We start from the raw sequence: 26,809 nt of genomic DNA on the forward strand, positions 1-26,809 counted from the left end.
TCCCCAGGGTGTTTTGAGCGCCATCCCCCTCATCTTCATCTTCCCATCGGCGTGCTTCCTAAAACTCTCCCCCGAGCGTTGGTATCAGGGCGAGAACGTGATACCGGCCGTTTTGTTGGCCGTCGGCGTGGTTGTCATGGTCACCGGCTGGACCATGATCGGCCTCTACAACCAGGGATGCTCGCACGGCGCGGAGATGTTCTACTGTCCCGGCGCCAACGTTTCCACCACCGTGCCGCCCGAGTGACCGGGAGGACGTCAACCCAGAGGATTGTCTGAAACTTGACAAAAGTTGTACATATATTATCTTCTTTTTTTCCAGCGTTCTGGTGAAGGGATGTGTTTTTGCGATCGGCTTAAAGAATGATAACGCCGTCATGCACGGAGCATGAACTGTAAATAACACTTCAGGAAAGCGGCGATAAACTCTCTTTATCACCAGTGTTTCTTTTTTTTAAACGGTGAAATTGAGTTAAAATCAACATGTCAGTGTTTCTGATAACGTATCGCCGGTGTAAATATTTTTTCTTTTTTTTTTTTATATGGTAAACGCGCTCCATTAATATGGTGCTTTCACGCCTTGCTGTTTTCAAACCGCTTTACACTAGATTGCATTCACACACACACACACACACACACACTGCTGGCAGCACAGATGACATGCAAAGTTCTGACCAGGATATGAGGAGCAACTGGGATTCAAGATTTAAAGCGTTTTTTGTTTATTTTCACGTGCACAGTGTAGAAACCTATTTCTCAGCACAGTGACGTTCCTACTTTGCTGTCAATTTGGATATGTACTGATGGGAAGCATGTTAACATTATTATGAATATAATTACAGATATGAATACAAGATAAGATAAGATAGGATAAGATAAGATAAACTTTATTGATCCCCATAGGAGACATTCTTTTGTCACTGCAGAGTAACAGTTATAATGTCAAAAAAAAAAGGAAATAAATATGAAGATAAGATAAGATAAGATTAGATAAGATAAGATAAGATAAGATCAACTTTATTGATCCCCATATGGAAAATTCCCTTTTCACTGCAGCGTAACAGTTATAAAGCCCAAAAAAAGGAAATAATAGGAATATAAATATACATAGAAAGGCAGAAGATAGAAGATAGCAAGACAAAAAAAAAATCCACCAATAAATTGATGGCAGACGACAACATGATGACAATGGGCAACATAAAGGAATGGTAAGGATAAAAAAATACATAAACAGAACGAAAAAAACAATATAAATAGAGTGACAAAGATAAATAGCAATTAATAAAATAAATTAAAAAAAAATGGGCAGGATGTGTGCGGGCTGGGAATAACAAGGATAAGAGAGACAGCAGAGTTCGGGCAGGATGTGAATGGCTGAGGATGTGAGGATGTGGAAGCAGCACAGATGCACCTCACACTGCTGTTGTGCAAAACTAGTGCAAAATGTGCAAATTTGTGCAAATATTCGGAGGAGCCGGGAATCGAACCGGTGACCTTGTAAAGCAAACCCGAACCGACGGGAGTGGAACAACAGGAGGGCTGGCAAAAGTCCCCTGATGTCACAGTAGCAGGTTAAAAGAGGAAAAAGAAGGCCGTTACACACATTTTATTTGATTTATTTGAAAAAACTGGATGAGGATTGAGAAGCACGACAAACTAGTCATTTCCAAAAATGACCACACGGTGTCGCTGCGGACAAATATAAAGAATTGTCAAAAGAGGAAGTGCCCAACACAGATGTCCTGTCACCCACGCAGGGTTAGTTTTATTTAAGAGATTTTTTTTTTTGTTAGTTTTTTTTTTTTATTTAGGGTGGAAACTATGAAAGAGAAAATAAAAATATAAATTGATCCACATTGCGAGGGGGTGTTTATTTGGTGGATGGAGGGAGTGTGAACCGGAGCGGGGAGGGACGCCCCACTTTCCCGGCTCGCCTTCGGATGTACCGGGAGAAGCTGGCGTCTCTGCGGGGGGACGGACGGACGATGCCCCGGGGAAAGAAGTGACACACAGACGAAAACCCGAGTCCGGACCGGAGGAGTGCGACTGGGGTTTTTTTTTTCCCCCTTATTTTGTTTGTTTTGTTTGTTTGCTTGTTTTGCGCAAAAATGCGCAGGAGATCGGAAGCGAGGACGTTATGAACGCATTCTGCACAAATCGACGGCAAATACGTCTCGTCTCTCCGAAGACCGATGGAAGTTGACAACTCCTTCGAAAACCGACTGGATTTCCGGTAAGAGACGCGATTTTGAAAGTCCGGTTGATCCGGTAAAACGAAGGGGTTGGAAGGAGGGTGGTGTTGGGGGGGGGGAGTCTTACGGACTGAAAAAGCAATCGATCTCTTTGCATCTCTAGAAACCGGCAGGTTCCGGGAGAAGTTGAGAAATGAAGTGCCTTTTTTGTTGGTTTGTTTGTTTGTTTGCAGTCCCAGGGATTTTGCTGAGCCACTGAATTTAGTCATGGACGGCAACGGATCGCAACCGCATCCAAGGAGCTCTGGTATGAGGTATGTCCGCTCCTCACCGCCATGGGAATCCCAACTTTTCCTCATCAGTCGATTAAATCAATTAAAAAAAAAACATGCAGATTGTTGTCCTAGACTATTAAAATGCAAAAAAAAAAAAAAAAAACAGAAGACCAATTTTTTTAAATTTTTTTTTATCATATTGCAACTTCTGCAGGAAATTAAATCATCTTCAAATTCAAACTTCAACTAAGTAGTCACTTTAATGACAATATCTTTGCCAGTTGTTGCAGACCTTTCAACCCCTGCTCCCCCCCCTCACTCCTCCTCCCCATTTCCTGCGCTTGGTTTGTAATGAGAAATTGCCTTGACCATATGTCGGGGTCATGGGAAGTATTCTGCTGGCAAAACACCGCTTCTAGTCGGACTGGGATGAGCCCGACGCGAGTCTCGGGCGGCTCGGAGCTCAGATGGTGCAAAATGGGGATTTGTCACATGCGATGGTCGCAGAGAGCCGACACTGGAAGCGCTGGCGAGTGCATGACATGATGGAATTTCCCATCAGTTTGGGTTCGGGGCGGATGATGTCAGCTGCTTCTATTCCAGCGGTTGGAATCATTCAAAAGGAGGAGTGAGTTTCCAGAAATTCTTTTTTTTTTTTTTTTTCTCTCTTTTTACAGTCTCAACTCACTCCTTTGGAATTTGGCGCGGACCTGCTTGGTTTTTTTTTTTTGACATTTGAATTAAAGGTGAGGCGAATAATATTCCAAGGGGTCGCCAGGGCGAAGTTTCCAGGCGCTGTCGTGTAATTTCCCCCCATTTCCAAAAAAAAAAACGACATTATAGGATATCATATACAGTTTCCTAAAACACTTCTAGTGTGACTGGTGCGTCTATGTAGTAAGTTGTGTTTATTCTGGGAGCCCAGCCGCACACAGTGGAAATGTGGAGTAGCCGGCTGCCTGAGTCTCTGCGGTTTGACTATTATTTGGAAACCACCGTCTTCCACAAACTGCCGGAGTGGGAGGGGAACGCTCTTGTTCTCCGTCTTCTATGCGGCTACTTGTATCGGGAGCCAATAAACCTTCATTTCTGAAACCCCCGGTCGCCTTTTTTAGGCGCAGCCGTAGTGAAATCTCAAGTTTTCGATCGAAGCCACGGCGCATTAGCAACGGCGTAGCGGTCAAAAAAACCCCGAGCTGTTTGCACGTTTTCAGCGTACGCCGGTTACGGACTCGGCGAACGCCTTTCTTGTGTTGTTTTCTTTCTTATCCTCGCGATAACCACCGGCTTTTTTGAAGGCACGGATGCAAAAGTCTGTGAAGTATTTCTGAAAAATGAATATAAATAGTAAAAGGGCTCGCATTCATGACTTCAAGTGATGAAACAGTGTGAGGTTAAAAACGGTAAGAACTGGAATTTGAGAACGGCCACAGGCATCAATGAAGCAGTCAAATAAGCTGCGGTTAAAGGTTGTCTTGGTCCAATGAACATCCTTCTTTTTCGCGGAATGAGACGGCGATGCGGCTCGGAGACTCTTCTTGATCTCCGGTTTATCGGTCGGAACCCATAACCCGCTCTTACCTCCAGGTTTTAGGCTCAGAAGGTGCTCTCCAATTCCGTAAGTCACTCGTGGAATTGAATTACAGCGGGTTAGCAAATGTCCTAAAGTGGAGTCCCGCTCTCTGTCTGCCCACTCCTTCCGGAAAACACCATGGAAAAAGAAAGGGAGGAAAAACGTCCTGGAAAATGACATTTTGCCAGTATTTAAGTATTCTCCTATCCATACAACATCTTGAAATGGAAATGCCCATTTTTAATAGACTTAAACACATTTTTTTTTTTTAATTTTTGTTTAATCATCACTTAATAAGAATAAGAATAACTTTATTTATCCCGAAGGAAAAAATGTTGTGCCAGAGTTACAAGAAAAACATAACAACAATAAATAATAGTAGAAAATTGTATAAACAGTAAAAAAAAAAAAAAAAAAAAAGACTTAAACACATTTTTTTTTTTTTTTTAATTTTTGTTGAATCATCACTTAATAAGAATAAGAATAACTTTATTTATCCCGAAGGAAATTGTTGTGCCAGAGTTACAAGAAAAACATAACAACAATAGAAAATAGTAGAAAATTGTATAAACAATAAAAAAAAAAAAAAAAAAAAAGGGGGGGGGCAAATAAGAGATAGAAATAAATTATAAAGTGTCTTAAGTAACAAAATACAAATGAGCTATAAAATGTCATAAGTAACAATTGTCATTAGCACCCGTTTCATGTGATTCTTGGATATACGATATAAGTGCAAGTCGGCCTCTGATTTTAAGTTTTTCGTAACGCTTTTCCGTCCGTCTTCTAGAACATACGGGAACGCAGCCGCGTGGAAAAACACGGGGTTCCGGGTTTTCGGAGGAGCCTCGTCGTTCGCACGGCGACACCGAGATTCCACCCGGAGCCGGCCCGGCTAATTGGACACACCTTATACCATGAGCTCAGACGGCTGCCTTCGCTCGGGGCAGAATGTGGAATTAGTTAAGGTATCGAGAATCCCCACAGCTGTTTCCAGACGTGCCGGCGGTCCAAGGGCACAGCTGCTCACATGAGAGGCCGGAGACGAAATAATGGTTAAGAGAAACCAATCAAAAATGAGGCGTCTGGAAGAAACGCGGGCAAGTCGAGATGAAACGCCAGACAGGCACGTCTGCGCTCAGGAACACCAGAGAGATCCCGGTTTTTTTGTTTTTTTTTCTGTTTCGCGCAGCTTTAATAATAGAGGTTGTCGTTGAAAAATACCCGCCTGCTCGATTTGTAAAAGGAGGAAAAAAAAAAAAAAACAAAAGGAAGGAAAATCAGCCTCAAAGGCCGAGTAAGTTTAGCCCTGGAAGCGTCTTTGAATTCTAGGATGTTCCGTCTCGTGGATGCTTTCTGCCTCACGGGGCTGAAACAGAAAGAAGTGGCCAAGATCCAGGGACGGGGAAGAATGGCTGGTCTTTGTCACCGCTCTGAAGCCAACGCGTTGACCGTAAATACCAGTGAATACTCATCACTGGACCATTATGAGTGTTATGAATCGGTTTATGGGCTATCGTAATATGCCCTTTTTATATATTTTTACCCTTTTAATCTTAGTAATTCATGCGATGCATTTGGTTACGCACCGTAGTTTGTTTTTTTTTTTTTTTTTTTTTTTTATATAAATGGATTCTAACTTGCTGCACAGGCCTGATTTATTATCTTTTTTTTTTCCCCCGCTTTGTTTCTGCGACACCCTCGTCCAGGCCATAACAGCTCCGTGCCTCCCACCCTCAGCTTGTGGAATATTCAGAAGGACCCGCGCCTGAAACGCTCCCATTGTGCGAGTCGGAGAAGAACACTTACTTATCTACATTTTATGTAACAAAGGGACAAATGTATCTGAATGTGTTTGACCCGCGTTTTGTCTGTGTTTTGTTTAGATGAGATGCATCTAGAGATCTCCCTGCTGCGATTAACATAAGTAGGAGCGACTGCTCGAATGCTTTCCTCAAGCAAATGCTGATTTAATGCATATAATTTCACCGTTTGCACCCATTATTAGTTCAAATAACAAATAGAAAATAGACATTTTGGGTATTAGCTTAGCTTTAAAAGTTACCGTTTGTACCCATTATTAGTTCAAATAACAAATAGAAAATGGACATTTTGGGTATTAGCTTAGCTTTAAAAGTTATATTTTATGGCCGTTTTCATTACAAATTCATATAAAGTCTTCTTTTTCATCCTTCGGGAGCCCCAAACACTAATCTTCTCAGCCATCGATTGGCAAGTTCTTGTTATGACAGCTAACCGCAGGCAGCGGTGTCAGCAAGGATAACAATGCTGAAAAATAGGGATAATAAAAGCGTAGCGGTCTGTATTCCAGTTAAATTTCATAATTTACAAGGCCCTCTGTTTGGATTCGTGCAGCTGGAACAGTGAGCAGCGAGCTGCAAAGCTGTGGATGTGCAGGAGTTGGAAAGGGAACGGTCCTGGTTCGGAGAGAAAGCTTGCAAAGAGGCGCCTCTGCTAAGAATGATTTGAATGAATAGCAGAATGGCTGCGATGGGTGTAACCTCTGTTAGTAGAAGACTGCGGTATTATTTCCCCTAGGTAAATAAGATACCGCATGAACCTGTTTTAGTTAGGAAATGCCGAGTCCGGGTTCGCTCTCTGAGAGCTCGGTTCACGTGATAAGCGAAGGACAAAAAGAAGCCGGCCGGTGTGCTTTTTGATACGAAACCTCGTCGCGAGCGGCGCATTGTTTCACTTGAAAGGACACATTGTTGATATTTTGGAAATGATGTCTCGAGTGGGAATTTTCTCTCACAAAAGTCATCGTATTCAATGTCGGCCCGGTCGAGTCGACGGATTCTCTCATATCCCCCCGTGTGTGCGGCTTGTTGGAAAAACTACTTGATCTAAGTTAATCCTATTTGCCATTTATTACATTTTAAGCAGAGCTTGTGCAGAAAGGAAGAGAGGCTTTCCCCTCCCCTTCTGTTTAGAACTTCTGTTTTGCGTGCAGAGGCGGGCAATTGTTTCAATGCAATGTTTAGACTCAAAATCCTCAAAGATAAAGCAAAGTTAATGTACTGAAGCGGACTTTGCTACACACACACACACACACACACATGAATGGCCCCCCTCTGTTTGGGGCATTGCAGGGAGCTGAGAGATCGCTATGTATTATCTCAAATCTCATTACTACACTAACAGGCTGGCAGACATACTGACCTTGTAGCTCACACTGACTCTGTTGTAGCGTTAGGCACCGCGCGACATAAACACAACTCGAAATGTCAAATGGACTTTTGAATGGATGCTGACAAATGGATATTACGGCGAGTTACAGTAAGTTCCTTAGAAGCTGTGTAAATTATGCAGCGCTTCAGTTAGTTGTTTGGAAGAGACTGTGGGAATAGTTTTTGTTTTGTTCTCAATTAATAAAGGAAGGAAGTGGGAAGTTCTCATCCTCCTCTCACCCCCCGCGACTGATTCTCCTTCTATCCCACACAGTTCATGAAGTAATGACCTTTCCAGGCTCTCTTTTTTTTTTTTTTTTTTTTTGGAAAAAAAAAAAAAAAAAATTGTGTTTACTGTTGGTGACCTCTCACCAAATTACCAGCTGCGGCTCCGGCCTTGCGTTTTGCCTCTCCTGGGGGATCGGCCCCTTCGCTTGCGTCCTTAACCCCCCCCGCCAAACCCCCCCCCCGGCCCGCTCACGCACGCCGACCGCTTCATTCAGCGCGTCGCCGCTTATCTCCCGACGGTACTCGACGGCGGGGTTTGTAAAGCGCCCACACATTCCTCAGGGAAAGCACGATAAGGCGGTGAAAAGTCACTCTACAACCGGCAGATTTTTTTGTTTGTTTTCCTCAATAAGCTAAATATACATCAGATCATATTTGCATTCTAATAGTAGTTTTTATTCTAATAGTTTTTTTTTTTTTTTTAGCCAGAAAATCCATCATTTGAATACAGTTGATATAATGTTCGACTGTCAAAGGTTTAATTCTACAAACTACGGGAGCTGCAGGGAGTGAGCGAACCCTGAAATGAAAGCGGTCGCGGTGCTTTGTGGGTCCCGATCTGCCCACGTGGCCTCGGCCTCGCGCGGAATTTAAAGAAAAATCAGAAGAATTTGTCTTTCAGCCCATTGCGTCTGCAGTGTTTTATTGAAAATAGGCGCGAGTCGGGTTTACGTAAGTCGAGCTAAGACGATCGTAACGTTTGAAACAGGCTCTTTGTCTTCGTTTGCCTGGATTGCTGTCGTTGCTCAACTGATGAGTTTTCTAACATCATTCCGGAATGAGTCATATCAGCGGGAGTTAAGGTGCGGCTTTGGCCTTTCATTGAAAAACGCAAACTCTCGGGGCCCGGTTGATTAAATTTTGTGGAAAGAAAAAGATTACACACGCAGAGGCGTGATTAGTTCAAGATTCTCCAATGATTAGAAGTTAGTTTGTTGTTCTACTCCTGTGTTTTCTGCACAAAACCCGCGAAGCGATCTTGACATCCCAAAGTTCTTTCCTGCGCCTTTCCCAAGAATCGTAAATACTTAATTTAATCTGATTTATTTCATAATGTGAAGTCTCATAATCCGCAGAGCTATGCGACGCCGTAAGCTATAGCGCGCAGGCTCCGCCCACAAATTCATGTCGCAGGGAGTCCCAGCAGGGAGGCGGAACCGGCCCCCTTTTTTTTTTTTTTTTTTTTTTTTCCTCCCCGCGGCCAGCCGGAGGCGCTGTTTTCACGTGCACGTGCGCCCACGCCGGAGCGTAGCGACGCATTTCGGAGCGGCCAGATGGGATTTAGGTGAAGGAGACGGATTTGTGATATCACAGCTCGGGCGTGGCATTAAGGTGGGCCCTCAGAGGCAACTAAGGCAGGGTTTTAATCTGTCTGGCTGCTCATGGGAGATACACGGCACAATGGGAGTGATCTGACAGGAGAGCGGCTTAGGAGAGGAGGTAAGAACTCGGGGAAAGCACTTCTGTCACACCTGCTGTAGCAGTTTATTTTAGCTTTTTTCCCTCCATCTGAACTTAGAACCAGCAGCACAGAAATGCATGTTTACTTCAAGTGCATGTTGTATTGAAGTCCCTGTGACATGTTGGAGCCTGTGCAGAACAGTGGAATTGCACGCACACACACACACACGCTTCAGTTCTTTGTTCTGTGGATGCGTCTGAGTTCTGAATTCTTTTCTTGTGGTTTGAAGTAAGCAGCTGGAGGTCTTTCTTAAAAAAAAAAATATTTGTAAACCCACAGTTCCCTGCAGGGTAGTCGTGCTCTGCAGCAGCTTCTCGCGCACACACACACACACACACACACACACATACACACACACACACTTTTGCCAGTCATTCACCTTTTCAGGGATTCAAAGGAAAGTGAATTTTTATTACTGTTTTTTTCCCCCTCCTTGTTTAATGTTACGTATGTATGAGCTAAGATTTGCCTCCAGGGATTTTGATTGATTGGCCGTCGAGAGAAAATATGAGGTATTTGAACGTGCCAGCTGGTTGGAAGAACATGCGGCGGTGTTTGCTTCTTTTATTTTATTTAGACGGTCGACTCTCGGATCGATCGGAGTAGATATTGTGTAACGGTGACCATTCTTCAAACTCTATCTCGCTGTCGGCCCGTCTTTTTCGCAACGTAAGACCAAAAGTATTCAAAGTATTTTTATTTGAGGAGCAGCATCTGGATCAACGCTGGCTGTCAGAAAGGTAGCAAAAAACTCAATCCAACAGATAATAAAAACCGCAGGAGAGGGTTTTTTTTTTCATCTGAAATTATCCTCGCGCTTCTTTATACTGTTTATTTTATCCGACTTGGTTTTAAAAAAAAATCCGCCGTCGACGTTCTCACGCGGAGTTGACAGTTACTGCGCGATAAATACAGTCAGATGGTCGTGACAACGGTCGTACTTCCTGGTTGTCTGGTCTTGTCTTTCAACTATGCGCCGTGGTGTTGAATGGGCTTGTTTGTGTGCATCCGACCTCCCGGGGGAAACCTGGCGAGCAGACGTCAGCGCCGTCAAGCCGTGACAAGTCTCGTCCCATTCAACCACACGTCCCGGGCGTCTGAAATTTGCGTTGGCCCTCTGGGGGGGGGTTGAGGGGAGGGACGGAGTAAACAAAACGTCCGACGCTTCCTCAACCGCGACATCAGCTGTGTAAACCGAGCAGATCCCGAACCCGGGGGGCGTCTCGTCGTCTCCTCACCGGCTCCCTTTAATTAGGAAAATGAAAGCCGAATGTAAAGAATCGCAGAGGCACCAGGTGACGGATCGCTGGCTTCGTTTAAATGCCGAAACCAGTCGCCTGAGTTTGGAGGTTTTACACGCATGCTGGGCTGAGGAAATCTGTCTTATCCTAGTCTTGGGCTTACGACAACATCGAATATTATCGCGAGTCTTTCGGTCTTCATGGTGACGTAAGACAGTTCACGACCAATAGCGGTGCTCCAACAAACGGGATAGCCGGTAGGCAAACAACCCAGGGTGTTATTTCTTTGCCGCGTGGATGAGCGGCGAGGGCGAAGGACGTCTTGATCGATACGGAGCGTCCAGAAAGAGGGTTGGATGGCTGAGCTTTGGGCAGAACAGGCCAGATCGTACCATGTCAACTCCCCGACGTATCACGACTGAGCGGAGAAGGAAAAACGATGGACTGAAATAGCGGCCGCTCTGCAAATACTCGCTGAAAACAATGCATGATGTGGAAAAAAATGTTAAAAGACTGTAGTTCTAGTCTTATAAATATGACCCTTTAAGATTCACAGTCTCTGTAAAACTCATTCTGAGACTAAAAACTTGTGTTTAGTTATGAGCAGGTGTGAGATGATAGTTTTCCACAAGTATTTCCAAATTTTTTTTCAAAGTGGTCTGACGTATGGGTAGCATAAGACTTTCTCAGGACAAAAAAAAAAGCTGAAATAAAAAAAAAGTCACATCTGCTCCCTTGAGGTCGATGCAATGATGCAATTAGTTACAGATGCAATCCGAATACATGCGAGGCTGTTTTACCAAACCTCACGGGAGGGGGGGGGGGTGTCTGACTAACATCTCCAGTGGCAGAGGGTAAAAAGCACGACTGGATTCGGTTACAAGGACGTTTAAAGCGGCTTATTATGCTTTCCTGTATTCTATGAATTTAAGAGGGTTGAACATTGACATTTAAAAGGTACCGCAGAGGTACCAGAAGGTAGAATTAAGAGGCTCGTGGCTCCAAAAAAGAGCCGGTAACCCGTTCACATACCGGATTCTGCATGGGGAAGTGATAGTTGGTAAACTAGATGCAGTGACGAACCACAGGAATAAAACTGGCAGTCATGTGAAAATGACTCCTCGCAACCGCGAGCCTGGCGGCCCCACCGATCCTCCGATCTCTTTTTTTTTTTTTTCAAATTTCATTTATTTATTGCTCATGTTTTATTTCGCCCTCCGGATCCGTCCGCCCGAACCCTCCCGTTCCGCTATGATTTCCAAGCGCTTCAACCCCCTGCCAGACCAATCACAGGCAGTTATGTCATAAGCTGCGGGGTTTAAATGCGATGACTGGGCCTGCAGCCACGCAAGATGGCCGTTGTGGATTTAAACACCTGGTTTGCTTTGTTTACTTTTGTAAATGGCAGATGAGCACGTGTTTGATCGCAGAATGGTTGATTTTTGCGAGTCAAGGTAAAATTTTGGACGCTTCCCTTCGCTTTCGTAGGTCACAGGTCGACGGTATCTAAATATCCGACCAGGGAAAACCGGCCCATTTCACCGAGAGAGAGGTCGGCTCTCGCCGCGCGAGGCTGCTAATACTACGGGAATCCCACTGGGATCTTTCATCCGGAGAATTCCGGGAACATTTTCAGCCCCCGGGTCTGATTGCAATCAAAATCGCAAGATGTTTCAATTTGGGAGCTCGACCGATGATCGAAAGCAGGGTGTTTACTGCGCGCCGCGACATCCGATCGTCGATGCGGCACTTGCAACGCTCATTGGATATGATGAATGCAAGGCCTCGAGCAGCTAGGGGTCTAAAAGAAATAACAGCAAAAACATAAGTTATTTGCACCTTTTTTTTTTTCCTAACATACATATTAGCAGCTTTTGCTAACTTGCTGTGTCTGCGAGTTGGGTGTTGATCCTTTTTTCACCACGGGTTTGTTTTTTCAAATAGATCTTTTTCGACACGTCCCAACAGGTTCCACTCAGGTGCGCTTGATGTAATTGTGGCGTTTCCGCCCCCCGAGTGTCGCAGGTGGAATTCCTCACGCTAATGACGGGGTCGGTCGTACCCGGTCGGCGCTCTCCTCACAGCGACGGCTAATGGAACGGAGTCAACGGTAATGTTAATTTTTTACAGCCACGCGTGTTCTCCTGTGCCAACGCCTGCTGTCGGAAGGTATTTAATCCAGTGAGTACAGTTTTAGGACCTCCGGCCCTCATAAATGAAACAGGGGGCCGTGATAAATTGTTTTAATTAGTGCTCATCTGGCAAAGGTGGCGTGCAGAAGGTTTCGGATGTTTTGTCCGTGGCGGTGGACCGGTTTATGAAACTTTTCAGGGGTGTGTGGTTGAAAACTAGTCCTCTCGAGCAGTGGTGTCCAAACCTCATTTGGTACCGGTCCGCAAAGTAACTCCTCCTTGGTACAAATGATAGTTTTTTCATCAGATCGCCTGGATCTGATTTTGAAAAACGACTGTTTCCGCCTTCCAGCCGCATTTAATATTGTACTTGCCTAAAATAAAGTGTAATTGTTATAAAGTGATCCCTCGCTATAACGCGGTTTACTTTTCACGGTTTCACTACTTCACAGATTTGCATCGTGCATTGTGTTTTGCATTCTGATTGGCTAAAAAGTCACTCCGCTTCTTCTATAACGTTGCAGTTTAATGTAAAACCGCTTGCCAAATTTACATTACGTACGTGCAAATTCTCTTGCAATTTTGAGTTTCTCTAAAACCCATAATGTTGACAAAACGCTCTGGACCGACAAAAGGGCCCGAAAGGCAGCGGAAGATGCTATCTATCGCAGATAAAGTTAAACTTCTGGACATGCGAAGGGAAGGTAAAAGCTATGCGGCTGTAGGTCGGCATTACGGAATGAATGAATCTTCCGTTCGTTCCATAAAGAAGGAAGAAAAAAACATAAGGACGACAGCAGCAATAAGTTTTAATAAGGATGCAATGTATAATAGAGGTAATGTAAAAATAAAGGTTTTTGCCTATCACGGGTTCTTTTTGGAACCTAACCCCCGCGAAAAAAAAGGGTATACTGTATTTGGATTAAATACCGTGAAGTATTTTGTGCATAAAATAGCTTTTATGTATAAAACTGGTCCCTGATGCAAAAAAGGTTGGGAGCCGCCGCTCTAGAGTTTCTATTGCAAAAAGGACGGAATATCTTTTCAGAACCGTTTTTTTATTGGTGAGATTATTCAGCAGATTGTTCATCTAACCCTAGAGTTTACTATCCTCCGCTGTCTTGGAGAGCGAGGCCGGGTCTTCAGGGGCAAAACCGTTGGGTTTGGGAAACACAAACATACGCGGCTGAAGTGAGCGTTGAATCGTGACTTCACCCGACGTTGTTAGCGCTGCTGTGATCCAACGCTGGAATGTGCTGCCCGTCCAAAAAAACAATCCCTTTTTATTTTTATTTTTTTCCCTCCTTACCGTTGCAGTTTCGTAATCTGGGTCTACATATTATATTTTTTCCCCCCTTTTTTTTTTTTTTTTTTTTTTTTCACATTACTATCAGGAGCGCTCGGTTATGTTGTCGCTCATGTCGAACACTTTAATTAGCGCTGTGTTTTCTCTGCGCTCCCACATACTTGAAGTGTTTGCAAAATGTAAACCGTTTTTCTTGTGTAAACCTCGCAGCTGCCGACAGTTACGTGGAGCTGAGGATGTGATGCGGCGACGGTTTAAACAACATCCTGTATTTGAATTTAAAAAAAAAAAAAAAAGACAGTTTTCCCAAGTATGCCAACCACTTGGATATTGCAGTCTTGGTATTCTTAGCGTAACATCCCGGCACAGACCCGAAGAATCTAATATGCAGTACGTCGGCGTCGGTGTGTGGAAATCAGTGTTGGGAGTCGGGTATCAACAAGTATGAAGCAATTTGAGCCAAAAATGTAATCTCTCCCTAAACAACATTGGTTTTGTTTGCATCAAAATGAACCTGACCCCAGAAACAGGATGACTGACCCGCACTTAACCTTTTCGTTTTTAACGTTTTAAACGGCTTCCGGTGACATAATGGACTCACGTCTGAAGGGAGGATTTTAAGAATAAGGGCCGGCGTAACACAGACGTTGCAATCGAGCGTTCTGAGGAGATGATGATGTCACCCCTGGATGTTTACATCCCGGTTGTTGCCGTGGGTAACAAGCGCGTGTCTGTAAACACCGCGTAGCTTTCGCGTCGCGAACCCCACCTCGTCCGTAAACACAACAATCGCTCTTTATTTTCTTTATTTCCCCATCTGTTTTATTTTCCAATCACAGAATGTTTTATTTATCGCCACCTCACACGCCTGAGCATTTGTGCTTGTTTTGTTTTTTTTCCCCCCAGCTTTCACATTTTCTACGGAAGTGTTTTTATAACTGCAGCGGACGAGATTGTGTTTTCAATAGAGGGGTTTCAAAATACCCTTTTTCGAAACGCCCGAGTCCAGACCGGAGCAGCCGTGGGTTTGAATCCAGCCCGGAAATAGATTTATGTCCTGTTTAATAACGCCGCTCAAGTTAAAACACAGGAAATTGAGATTACAATCGCAGGAACCAAAATAACAACCGTTTCTCCATCTCTTATTAATTAATGACTCGCAGCTACTTCACACATCTGTGTTAACTTACACCATGAAGTGTTCGGGATTTTTTCTTTTTTTTTTCCCCAGTGGCAGCGGGTTGTTAAGTTTCCCGTGGTGTTGTCACCGCGCCGACGCTGATAGCGAGTTCGCCGCCGAGCCGCCCTTGGAACTCCGCGTTTGACTTCACGAATGTCACATTGGTTGTGTTTTAAGGACGGCTACCCCCATGGCAAGGCTAGTAATCCCTCGCTAGACGTGCCTCAGTGGTAGCCCGTGACCTTGCATTGCTCAGATTCCTCCGTACCCCCACACGAGACTTTACAGGCCATAATTCAGGGCGATGTGTCTGCGAAAAACCCGCTCTATCTACGTATGTGCTGACTAAATGGAGTGACGCTGGCGTAATTCGCTCCGTGAATGACTTCACGGCAGGTCAGGAAAGAGCTTTTTATTTGTTTTTTTTGTTTTTTTTTTAAGTATTAAGGCTTTTACCCTTGTGCTTGTAACATCCGTGGCTTTTCATTTTAATGCAAACTGTAACCCAAGCAAACAAGTGACTCCTTAAAGGTGCAGTATTCCCCACACCCTCGCTTTCGAGGCGACTCATGTTCACGCATGCAAGGATGTGATTATTTACTGATGGACGGATAACTGGCACGGCGTGCAACTCTCGCGCAGTTCCCGGTCCTTTAACTCTCGCATGACTTCCCGTTCCGAACGGAAACTTCAAAAGTGTCAGTTGAAAGTTAGTCCCGTTGGGAGGGAGGGGGGGGGGGGTGGAATAGCAGGAAAACACTCATGCGGATTCGTAAAGGCGCGTCGGGCGCCGGCACCCGAGAGCCGGTTTTACCGCACCGTGCATTTTGAAGCGTCTGCAGAAAAACCTCCCCTCTCATGACCAGCGCCTCGCTCACATGTCTGAAGCGCTCAGACGTTTCTCCCCGGGCTGGTTGAGTAAATCTGTCCTCTAGGTCGTCTTGTGACTTGTTTGCAAAGCAGACTTGCCGCTCTTCCATGTAATAGAGTCGTTGCCCTCTGAGGCCCGAGGAAGAAAGGATTCCATTCATGCCTTCCGCCGCACTTTGATTTTCAATCAGATTGTTGTCTGACATGGAAAATAACATTTTAATGACACTTTCTGTAAACGCACACTCACGTAACCCTTTACGTTTCTTGTCATTTAAGCTCCATAGCGTCAACACATGTTTGATCGATGTCGTGGCGACCGCTAAAAAACGCGCTTCCTTTCTCCACGGCAGGGCGTCGACGAAAAGCAAAGCGCCATCTCCGCCGGGGTTGAAGACGCTGGACTCCCCGGGTTTGTCCCAGTGGTACCCGGGAACCCCCCTCCTAAAGATGGACCGGAAGGAGAACCTGATCGAGAAAGACATCTCGCTCGTCGTGGTCTTGCCCGATGGCGCGGAACAGGCGACCACCGTTCACGGCAGGTACAGTTAGAACATCGGTGAATTTAAAGTTCATGTCACGACAGCCGGGGGCTTCAAAACGAAATCATTTCAACATCGTGCGCTCGGCGTCGGCGGTTAGTTCGACGTGACAAAAACTACAGAATCGGTGTAAATTACGGCTGATCGTCACCGTATCATATTTGTTAAACTTTTTAATCGAATTTCATATTGCCGATTTTTCGCTATACCACGTGTTTTTGCAGTATAAACATATTTCTATGGTCGAATAAACATTTTTCTAGCTTGGCCACCAACCATTCATCATGCTGTTCTGTATCCCGGGCTCTGATTAGCATAGCGACCGTAGCATCGTAGCGTGCGTTCAGCATCCTGCCTCATCCATTTCACATCGCCAATCGCAACTCGTAGCGTTACTCGGCGGTGTTGCGTTTGTGTGAATTATCCGTGAAAATATAAATCCATTCCAACGGCTACGATGACGCGCAAACATTCCTGCGCCCTCTAAGGGATCTGGTACTGACCCTAAGCGGCCGGGGAAGATGCTAACCCTGCTAACTGGTGAATATTCATCCCTTTTTTTTCAGCCCTATTTCAAATGTCGTGTACATATCAAGCCCGAGTAAACTCGGGTGTCTACCTACTTGTATAATAGTTTCACTTTCTTTTTGTTGACCGAAATGAGTCGTCCGATTCTTTTAGCATCGTGTCTTTGGTTTCGGACACTCGATCTGGATAGCCGCCCGTTGCTCACGTTACGGTTCTGAAGCTAGCTCCGAGTTGAATGTAAACTTTGACCCGATTAAATTGAAAATAGACTGATTTTTCAGTTGCGTACGGCGCTAAACTGTTTGGACACACGAGTAGCAGTCGTATTTCAGAACAGGGCGTCTTTCCATGTGTCCGCCCGGACTTTCTCTCGACAGAATTTACACAAGATATCATTATCTTTCCATTTTTGTTTACAAACATTCACTCACCGGTATCTTTTTGCACATTGGCCTCTTGAGTAACAGCTTGGAGCCTGGCCATGTCGAATTAAGCATCGAATTCTTTACCTTCTTTTCTCCCTCCCGCCTGCGTAACAGAATTAATGCTTTATTTCCAGGATCGAGGTCAAGTCGCCGTGTTTGGGACGTTTTATCGCAATCGTCACAGCGAAACCGATGGGTTAAATTGGTTGAAAACGAGAGCGGAGCCGTTGTCCTGAACTCAAATCGAAGAGGCTTCGCCGCACTTCGTCCCTGTTATTTTCTACAAATTATTTGGTTTATTGTTTTTTGTCTTTCAGCAAACCCGTCATGGATCTGCTAGTGACGCTCTGCGGCAAATATCACCTCAACCCCTCCGGTTACACCCTGGAACTGGTCACGACCGGCCGGCGCAACATCAAACTCAAACCCAACGCTCTCATTGGAACTCTGGACGCGGAGAGAATCCTACTAAAACCTAAAGGAGAGGATAAAAACAAGAAGACGGGTCCTCAGATGCCCGAGGTGAGGCGACCGTACCGCGTCGTCGACGCCGCTCTTTAACGTGTTTTCGTTAAAATGGTACGATCGCACGTTTTTTCGTTTTCCTCCAGGCGACAGTTCGGATGGTGATAAACTACCGGAAGTCCCAGAAAACGATATTGCGAGTCAATCCTCGCGTTCCCCTGGCTGAACTCCTGCCGGCCATCTGCGAGAAGTGTGAATTTGACACGGAGACGACGGTTCTTTTGAGAGACGTGCAATCCCTGGCCCCCCTGGACCTGTGCGGTTCGCTCGATGATTACGCAATACGGGAGATCTACGCAAGAGACACAAAAGGTAGGTTCATGGATGAAGCGTAAAGCACGGCGCGTCTTTTTTAACTTTTATTAAATCCTACTTTTTCTGGCTCTGCAGTACTTCCCGGCTCTCCCGTCAGTCCGAGTTCACCCACACGCACCGGTTAGTGCAATTTATAAATATATTTCCGACGGGCATCGTGCTTCATTTTGTGTCTTTTTTTTTTTTTTTTCTTTTTTAGGAGCGATAACGCCAGGCAAAGATAAAAATCAGAAAGAAAAAGAAAACAAAGGGCTTTTTAGCAAGTTCAGGAAAAGCAAGAAGACATCCGAGCAGGTTTGCATGTTTCATCTTATTTATTCTGCGGCGCGTATCAGCTGACTTTCTAATGTTGACCTTCTGATGGTGTTAAAAAAACCTGCTGCGTTACAAAGTGTGTTTAAATGGGAGGGAGGTTTGTTTACTGACACTTTCTATTGGTCAGCGTTCCCTCTGTTGTTTGGGAACTTTTTTTTTTTTTTTTTTCTTATCACCATCTGATTGGGCGTTTGCTCTTTTTAAAGCCGGTGACAGCCAGCGCCCCGGCTTCCCCGGTGCTGGTGAGCAAACCGCGACCGCTCAGCATGGCCTTGCCGAGCACGTATTCGTCTCCGGCGATGCCCGCCGACGTCCCGAAAAAGAGACGCGCCCCTCAGCCGCCGATCCTGGTGTCCCAGAGCTGCCCCTCGGACCCGGCGCCCCGGGGGAGGCTCGGCTCGGAACCGGACGCCAGACCGGACGGAGAACAGGTGAGCTGCCGGGTCCGCGCGTCGTCGAACGGGATTTAACTCCGGCTACGATTTCACGACTCGCTGCGCTTCCCGTAGCTGTGCGGTTTAAGTCGAGGGTCCTCGGCGGAGTCCTCGCTGAAGAGAACCAAACGCAGGGCTCCTCCGCCGCCTACTTCCCCGACCGCCGCTCCCCAACAACCTGCTCTTGATGAAAAAATCCAAGGTAGGTCTTTTTTATTTTTTGCGGAATAAATCAAATGAAAAAACTCCAACATATTTGAGTAATGCAAATTACAAATTTACATATGTTTTAATTTATATTTGTTTTTTCCCCCCTTGGTTTGGAGTGTGTGCTTAGAAATTGGTGCGTTTTTTTAATTCATCGCACTCGTTCTGCAGTTTTTCCATGTGACACTTGCGCTCCCTTGTGGTCAAAACTGAACATTCGCTCCATGGCGTTCTGACTCTTAAAACAAAAGTGATTTTAATTGGTTATTTTCCTTACATGCTGATCTAATTCTTAATGATTAAATCCGCCTGTTTGTTCTTCTGTCACCCTCTGCTCACATGCAATATACTCCATTTACTTTTTTTTTTTTTTTTTTTTTAAAGAAATGTCAGGAATGGATTCAGATACAAGTTAAATTTGTCTTTAATAAAGATCTATACTATATAAGTTACTCAACACTGAAACTCCGGTCCCAATCAGCACGACTGAATAAACCTCCCCTCAATCTTTATTTATCAGACGTGAAAGTAAATGCTTTAACTTGTTGTTTTTCCATACTTTAGTACAATTACATGCTTTCAACAAACTTTCCTGGAATTGTCTCCACTCGTTCTGACCCTCATTGTATTGTCGCACGAGGGAAGCTCCACCCGTCCTGTGCAAAAAAAAACAGATTTAAAGCACAAAACGAGTATTTATATTGCGCGTTCTTATAAACAAACAAGGCGAGTCTAGTCCGAGTCGTAAAGGTGGAGCGCGTTCACCTAAACGAACCGAAAGCGCGTTCGCTCTTTCAACGAGTAGACTGGAATTTTGCCGGTTTTTACAATTTTAGATCTCCGACAACACCTTCCACGGACAGAAAGGGAGAGGAAGTTTGGGTTCGACGTTTGCGGTGCAGAAATTACAAACACTCAATTTCCTCTTCTCCCTCTCTGTCATTTTACTCACATGCGATGCTAGTTTTCCAAGTGCAAAAGAAAAAAGTCCATATTGTATATATCCACATTTAATGTCTATACATACGTTCAAAATGTTTTTTTCTTATAACCGTGGAAGTCAATATCTGCACGCTCCTAGATGTATGAATGCACTTTTACCGATGGAGTTTTTTTTTTTCTGTGTCACTCCGAACAATACCGTGCACATTAACAGAAACTAAATGGAAAGTTCAGTTTCTTTCTCCTACCTTTACTAATACGTGAATATCTCCTGGATTACAACTACCCGGAAACAGTAATTCAACTTGTCCTAATGACTCCTCGCTGGAGCAATAACAATTGCAAAGTGTTTTTTTTTTTTTTTTCTTTATGAGTTCATATAAACAAACGAAAGTAGCGGTACCTCCATCCACGTATGGTATCTGTGTGACTGTCCTGTGCATAAGGATGAACCTTCATCGCTCCAAGTGCAAGATTAGATTGCATTACCTATGAGGTGTGGATATAGACACACACACACACACACACACACATACCTTAGGCTAGTTAACACTCTCTAATTAGCATAACTGCATGCTCTTGTTGTGTGGGAGGAATGCTGAACCCCCAGAGAGAAACCTGTATGGAAGGAGTGTGCAAACCTTCTCGCTGTGAGACAAATTTCGCAAACCTGAGTTTGAATCCTTAAGCTCCTCATACATCGCAAGACTTTAAGTTTGTCCGCTCACAAAGTTTTTTTTTGTCGCATCCTGGTCGTAGATTGAGATTTAGCAACGATTGTGATTCCTACAAGGTCTGTATTTACAAAACTAGAACTAGAAACATTCAGCATTTTTCCCACCGTTCAGTGTTTTCACCGGGGATTTGCAGAGCGTCTACCGTTTCAGGCCATCGCTTTTCCTTCTCCGCTCTTTCGTGACACGTCGGACGTTGTAGAAGTCGGGCTATTCCGCTCCTCTTTCCGTCCCGCGACATCCCCGTTCGTCCATTTTCTTCTTCTTCTCGTTTGGGCTTTTCCCTTCAGGGGTCGCCACAGCGAGTCAACCCTCTCCATCTATTCTCTGCATCCTCCTCTCTCACACCAACTAACTTCATATCTTCTCTCCGGCTCCGCTTCCTGTCTTTTCGTCATTTTCACCGTTCCCGCTTTTCCATACCGTCCATGTCATCCGTACCGTTCTGGTGATTTGGCCTCCCAGTTTTCCTGTTTCCGGTTTTTGTGAAAAGCCAAATATTCCACCTTCTACTCGGAGGTGACGTGAGCGCGTCGCTAAAATTGACTTCCGCCTTTCAGTTTTTGATCTGCGACCGTGAAAATCTTCAGGTGTAACCGCAGCATCGGACGACTCCATGCAGAATACACACCTTATTTTTAACAAAAATCCGTAATCTCCTTTTGTATTCCACCGAATAATATCTTCTCCAGAGACGTAAACCCACATATTATTTAAGAGCCGTTTCAGCCGCTGTTTAATCCGGCCAGGTTTGTTTGTTTTTCCGGCAGTCGCCAACGCGCTGGGGGACATTTCGGAACAAGAAGAGACAACCGTCATTTCCGCGACCGCCGGTGATTCCCGGGGAGACGAGCGCGGCCTCGGCTCGTCGACGGACGCGTCGCTCCGTCCTCCGTCCCCGGATGCCGCCGCGCAGAACGCGATGTCCGTGGACGGCTTCGGGGAAGATCCGTTCCGTGATCTGTCGTCAGATGGCAAGTACGAACTCTTAACGTGACTTCTCAGAGTTGAGCCACGTCTTCGCCGTCCGTCTCGGCAGCGCCCGTGATGCTTCTGTTCGCTTCCACGTTCAGTCCGCCGAGCGCCGAGGAGGAAAAAGCGGCCGCGAGCGAGGCGATGACGACACGAGCCGCCGACTCGCCTGAACTAGAAGGTACAAATGAGCTTGCAGTTTAACACAACTGAATTATCATTTCCGGTTTACAGAGATCGATCGGGTCGATCGATTTTTCTTCAAGCGTCGGGCTCAGAGACGGCTCGTGGACTTTTATTTCGGCTTTCGGTGAAAATCATTCAACGCGCAAACCCAGCACAATGCAGGCTGAGTAAATCCTTTTTATGTTTAAAATAAAAAGCTGATTTCCCTCCCTCTTCAATGCCGTGCAAATAAAACTTACAATCTTAAATATTTAAGCACTTCTGATTCTGAGCATTGTTTACCAAGAACTGCTTTTTTTTTGTTTGTTTTTGCATTTCCTAATACAAGGAAAAAACAAAAATAAACCGTCATTTTATTACAATAGAAAATGAAAAAATGTTTGAGTGACCAGACGTCCTGCTCGTGACCCCATGCAACAGAAATAGGTAGAATGGAAATTTCTCTAAATCAGGCCTCAACCGATTGGCACTAAAATAAACTGTGTGCTAAATTTACTGTCTAAGAAAAGCGCGATAATGAATTTAATTCAATTTGGGCTTTTTCCGCCCTAATTGAAAATATAGCTATCATATTCTCTTAAGAATAAGAACAACTTTATTTATCCCGAAGGAAATTGTTGTGCCAGAGTTTCGAGTAAAACATAACAATAATAAACAATAGTAGGAAATAGTATAAACGGTAAAAAAAAAAAAAAAAGGGGGGGGGGTATAAGAAATACAAATAAAACTATGGTGTCAAAGTCAAGGCTATAAAGTGTTTTGAGGTACAAATTCATATATACCATATTTTTCGGACTATTGAGCGCACCTGAATGTAAGCTGCACCAACTATAAATAAACACATGAATATAAGTGTGCACATATAGGCCGCACTTGTCTATAAGCCGAAGATGTCCACGTTGTGACGTGAGATATTTACACAGAAACCCTGGTGCGGAGTTTGCGTGGGTTTCCTCCTACAGTCCAAAAACATGCAGATAAGTGTCAGACGTTGGATGGACATACTGGTAAAATTGTTTGTTTGTTTAGAAGTTTATTAGGACAGTGTACAATTACATTAAGCACAGAGGCAGAGTTTGTACCAGATTGTAGCTCATAGCTAATTTCCATCTGTAGTCCTGGACAATACAAATATAAAACTGTGCAAAATAGACAATATATATAAAATATGCAGAAAGGCAATAAAATAACTGTACAATATATAAACAGGCAATAAAATATGTATTTTGCAAGTTGAAAGTGCTATTGTTGTGATATTCACAGACATACAGGAAATGCTGTATGACACAAACACAGCTGATGAAAAAGATTACTATCAAAAGTACGAGGAAAAGTCCATCTTTCCCCGCCGCATCTTCCTCCTGCGCACTAAAACCCTTAACTTTGTCTTCTTCGTCAACGGCCTCGGAATTTTCCCGGTCATGTCATTGGTCCGGTGTGACGAGGCTAAACGTTTTGGTGCGTTAGCCCGAAACAAATATCCACAAATTAGCTGCAGTGTTCAAAGTGTGCGGGGAAAAAGTAATTAACCCTCATATTATGTTAAGGGTCAATTTGACCCTTTTCACCCATTGACCCAATGGGTCAAATTGACCCTTAACATAATATGAGGGTTAAGGAAATGAAGTTAAGGTGTCTCGTGCTATAAATGGTCTTTTTTTTTTTTTTTTTTTTTTTTTTTTTGCAGATGGTGGTCAGTGTCAGGTCCAAAATAACGGCCAGCCGGTCAGTGAGGAGCCAATGGCCGAGAGCGTGACGGGTGAATGTAGCACGCTAGCGAGGGGGCTCCCTCCTCCGCCCCCCGATCCTGCGCCACAGGACGCAGAAATCCAGGATTCCGTTCGGCCGAACGCCGAAACCCCCGTCGGCTCGGAGAGTCCGCCGACTCCCGACGCCTCCCGCCCGAGCGAAGGGGACGCTCGGGCGCGGGCGGACGTCCCGCCGCTCCCCGCGCCCGACCGAGATACTTCCTCAAAAGCAACGGTTATTCCGTCAGACGACCCTGCTGAACCTCAACGTGCCTCGTCCCCCGCCTCGGAAACCTCACGGTTCCGGGACCCGACACCGTGTGCCTTCGCCACGACAAAAGCTCCTTGTATTTATGCCACAGACTCTGAGCCAAAGCCCAAGCCTTGCAACGAGGTGACGAGGGACTACATCCCCAAGGTGGGGATGACAACCTACACGATTGTGCCTCCCAAATCTCTGGAGAAACTGAGATATTTCGAAGTCGCATTGACACTGGAGTCACCTCCCGCCGCTCCAGAAGAGAAACTTGACGTTGGCTCTCTTCGGTCGGAGGAGTCGCCCGGGGAACGGACCGAGGTGTCGGAGGAGGCCGAAACGCCCAGGGAGGAGATACTAACTAGCACTACTACTACTACTGCTACTGTTACTGCTAATACTACTATCACTACTACTACCACCCAAGGCACTGTCAACGGAAGCACATCTGAGTCCAATCATTCCCCGTCTCCCGCCGCGTTCTCCAAGGCGGATCACGAAGTCTCATCCCCGGCTAACGGGTCGTCTCAGGCATGTTCTCCGCCAGAGGTCAAGGAGATGAAAATTCCGCCCGCAACTAAACCGAAGCCCGGGTCTTTCCGCTTGGCAAAGCACAAAAAGTCACCCGGGTATTACGTAACCTCGGCCGCCGAGAAGAGTCCCGGCGTCCCCGCCCCCGCCTCCGGCCTCGCGGAGGATCGGGGAAGTTCACAGAGGCCACAGTTGCCGCCCCCGCCGCTCCCCCCGCCCGCGGAGTTGCGAGACGATCCGGCGGAAGTCGCCGCCGCCGAGCCGAGCCCCAAAAAGGACGACGGGAGCGATGCCGCCGTGATATCGACGAGGCAAAGTAGCGTACCGTCGAAAGAACCGAGCTTGGGGTTAAGCTGGGAAAAATTCAGGAGCTTCGCAGCCCCCAGGCCTTACGCTCCGGCCACCCCGTCCCGCTTCGCCCAGGCCGTGTCCTCTGCTGTGAAACGGAGCCAGTCCTTATCTCAGGGGCCGAAGTCGCCGCCGTCCCCCTTCTCTCCCAAACAAGTGCCCGACTTTAAGGCGAGTTGAAATCGCCGTCGTCCGACGTCATCGCCCGTTGTTACCGTAGAAACAAGACTCAGTATTTAATACGAACCGCGGTCTGGATCGGCGAACCCCATCCAATCGGGGGTTTCGGACGTTTAAATTCACGATGCGCCGCTGAGTTGGTGTAAAATGAGGGATCGGTGAGGTTAAGGGCCGCCGTCCCGTCATTCAATACATCCGGGGGCTCGGAAAATAATAACAGTGAGTGAGGAGCTAAACTGGGCGGGGACGGCGGAGGCAAGGAGGTTGTGTTCGTGCCGCCGCTCGAGTCTCCCGTTCCGACGGTTCGACCGATCGACGATGCTTGATTTCAGAATCTGAGTCACGATAAGATAAGATAAGAACAACTTTATTAATCCCGAAGGAAATTGTTGTGCCAGAGTTACAGAAAATATAACAGTAATAAATAGTAAAAAGAAAAAGGCAGAATTAGAAATAAAAATAAACTATAAACTATAAAGTGTCTCAGTGAAACTATAAAGTGTCTTAGTAAACGATACGCTATTGATCGGTCAAGTGGGGAGGAATCAAAATAGAATAGAATTAAAATAGCAAATAATACAAAAATATATATAAAGAACAGTAAAGATCGAAAGAAATGTATGGAAAAAAAAATCTAGAAAAATATATGTAACATTTATACATGGGTATTTACAAGTAGATGTATATGATTACATGCAATAATTGTGAGTAAAAGTAGAGGTATTGTACAGTAAAAAAAAATGCACAGAAGACAATGGAATCATTGCACATATGGAAAATAATTGTACACGATGATTTTTTTTTTTTTTTTTTTTTTTTTATTCCCGCAAGCTTGAGCGAAAGTCCTGTACCACCTAAGTTCTGAAAGTTATAATATTATGCACAGCTTATTGCCTTTTTACATCATCCGAGTGTTACCATACAATCTGTTATTTTTGCCGCGCATGCTGATTTTTCTTTTTCTATCTCCCTCACATCCGTAGGACGGCGAAAACAAAGAGCTTTGCAGTGAAGAAAGCTGCTCTCCGACTCGAACGGAGGGGCAACCGTCGTCCGTCAGCGAGGCGGCCCGGGCGGAGGGGCAGGTCCGCCCTTAGCGGCGTCTTCCATCTTATTGACTTCATCTACTGTAAGACGCGGAGCTGAAGTTCCCGATGCTGCAAAAACGTCAAAAACATGAGTGATAAAATAAGTTTTTGTGTCTTCCCTCTCTTCCAGGAGCTTGTCCTGTCTGCTTAGTTCTCACACAAATTCTCCTCCCATGGCACAGAGACTGTCTTTAATTTTTACCTCTCGTCGTTTTCTCCTGCCCTGTACATACGATGTATTTTGTAATTATTAATTGCTGTATTTTATATTATTTTATTTCATCATGTCAATAAGTAATAGCCCGGGCTGACTCGCTTATCCCCCCCCGCCTTTTTTTTTTTTTTTAATTTTTTTTTTATTTTTGCGCAATGATTATTCGACACATTATTGTGGGCCGAGGGCGAGAGCAGTACACGGAGAGAATATTATAAATTATTAATCTGATTTGAAGAGTTTTATTACCTGGTTCATCCTGAAATCTGTCTAATAATACTGTATGTGTAGGAAAAAAAGACCAGGTTTTGCCTACGGTACTTAATGTTCCTTATACGCCTCAAATCTATATTTAAGTGCTGAAGAGTCTTCAGATAATAAGTTCACTTGATCACACCTGTTCTTGTCAAACAGTGTTCTTGAATAAAGCTTTTATGATTTCAACCGCCCTCATTTTGCTCGGGTGCATATAAAACAGCTTTTTTTTTTTTTTTCTTTTTTTTTTCTCCCTCTTCATGAGCTGCTGAAATAGGACCCCACTGAATACAGCCTGTTATGCTGAGCAAGGTGGCTTCAGGTAAAAAAAAAAAAAAAAAACATGATTACGATTTG

General features: G+C 45.0%; 1 protein-coding gene across 7 annotated transcripts; it reads left to right on the top strand.

Annotated features, from left to right (window-relative positions):
- The first annotated feature begins 498 nt into the window (after positions 1-498).
- On the top strand, positions 499-26,646 carry cobll1b (cordon-bleu WH2 repeat protein-like 1b). 7 transcript variants are annotated; one of them, XM_086145826.1, is made up of 14 exons: positions 499-2,233; positions 2,426-2,506; positions 16,061-16,249; positions 17,520-17,724; positions 17,814-18,039; positions 18,118-18,162; positions 18,242-18,336; positions 18,564-18,788; positions 18,867-18,993; positions 21,424-21,652; positions 21,748-21,827; positions 23,520-24,886; positions 25,879-26,024; positions 26,114-26,646. In XM_086145826.1, exons 1-13 carry the CDS (start codon positions 2,193-2,195, stop codon positions 25,990-25,992), a joined length of 3,024 nt encoding a protein of 1,007 aa, XP_086001952.1. In that variant the 5' UTR covers positions 499-2,192; the 3' UTR covers positions 25,993-26,024; positions 26,114-26,646. The 7 variants fall into 7 exon arrangements, with proteins under 7 accessions (XP_086001952.1, XP_086001957.1, XP_086001953.1 ...); XM_086145827.1 differs by having other exon boundaries at positions 501-2,233; positions 21,445-21,652; XM_086145828.1 differs by lacking the exons at positions 499-2,233; positions 2,426-2,506 and adding an exon at positions 7,291-7,337.
- Positions 26,647-26,809: the final 163 nt, after the last annotated feature.

Source organism: Fistularia commersonii, chromosome 4 (assembly GCF_037954325.1).
Source record: "Fistularia commersonii isolate RoL2024-O1a breed Wild chromosome 4, RoL_Fcom_v1.0, whole genome shotgun sequence".
NCBI lineage: Eukaryota > Metazoa > Chordata > Actinopteri > Syngnathiformes > Fistulariidae > Fistularia > Fistularia commersonii.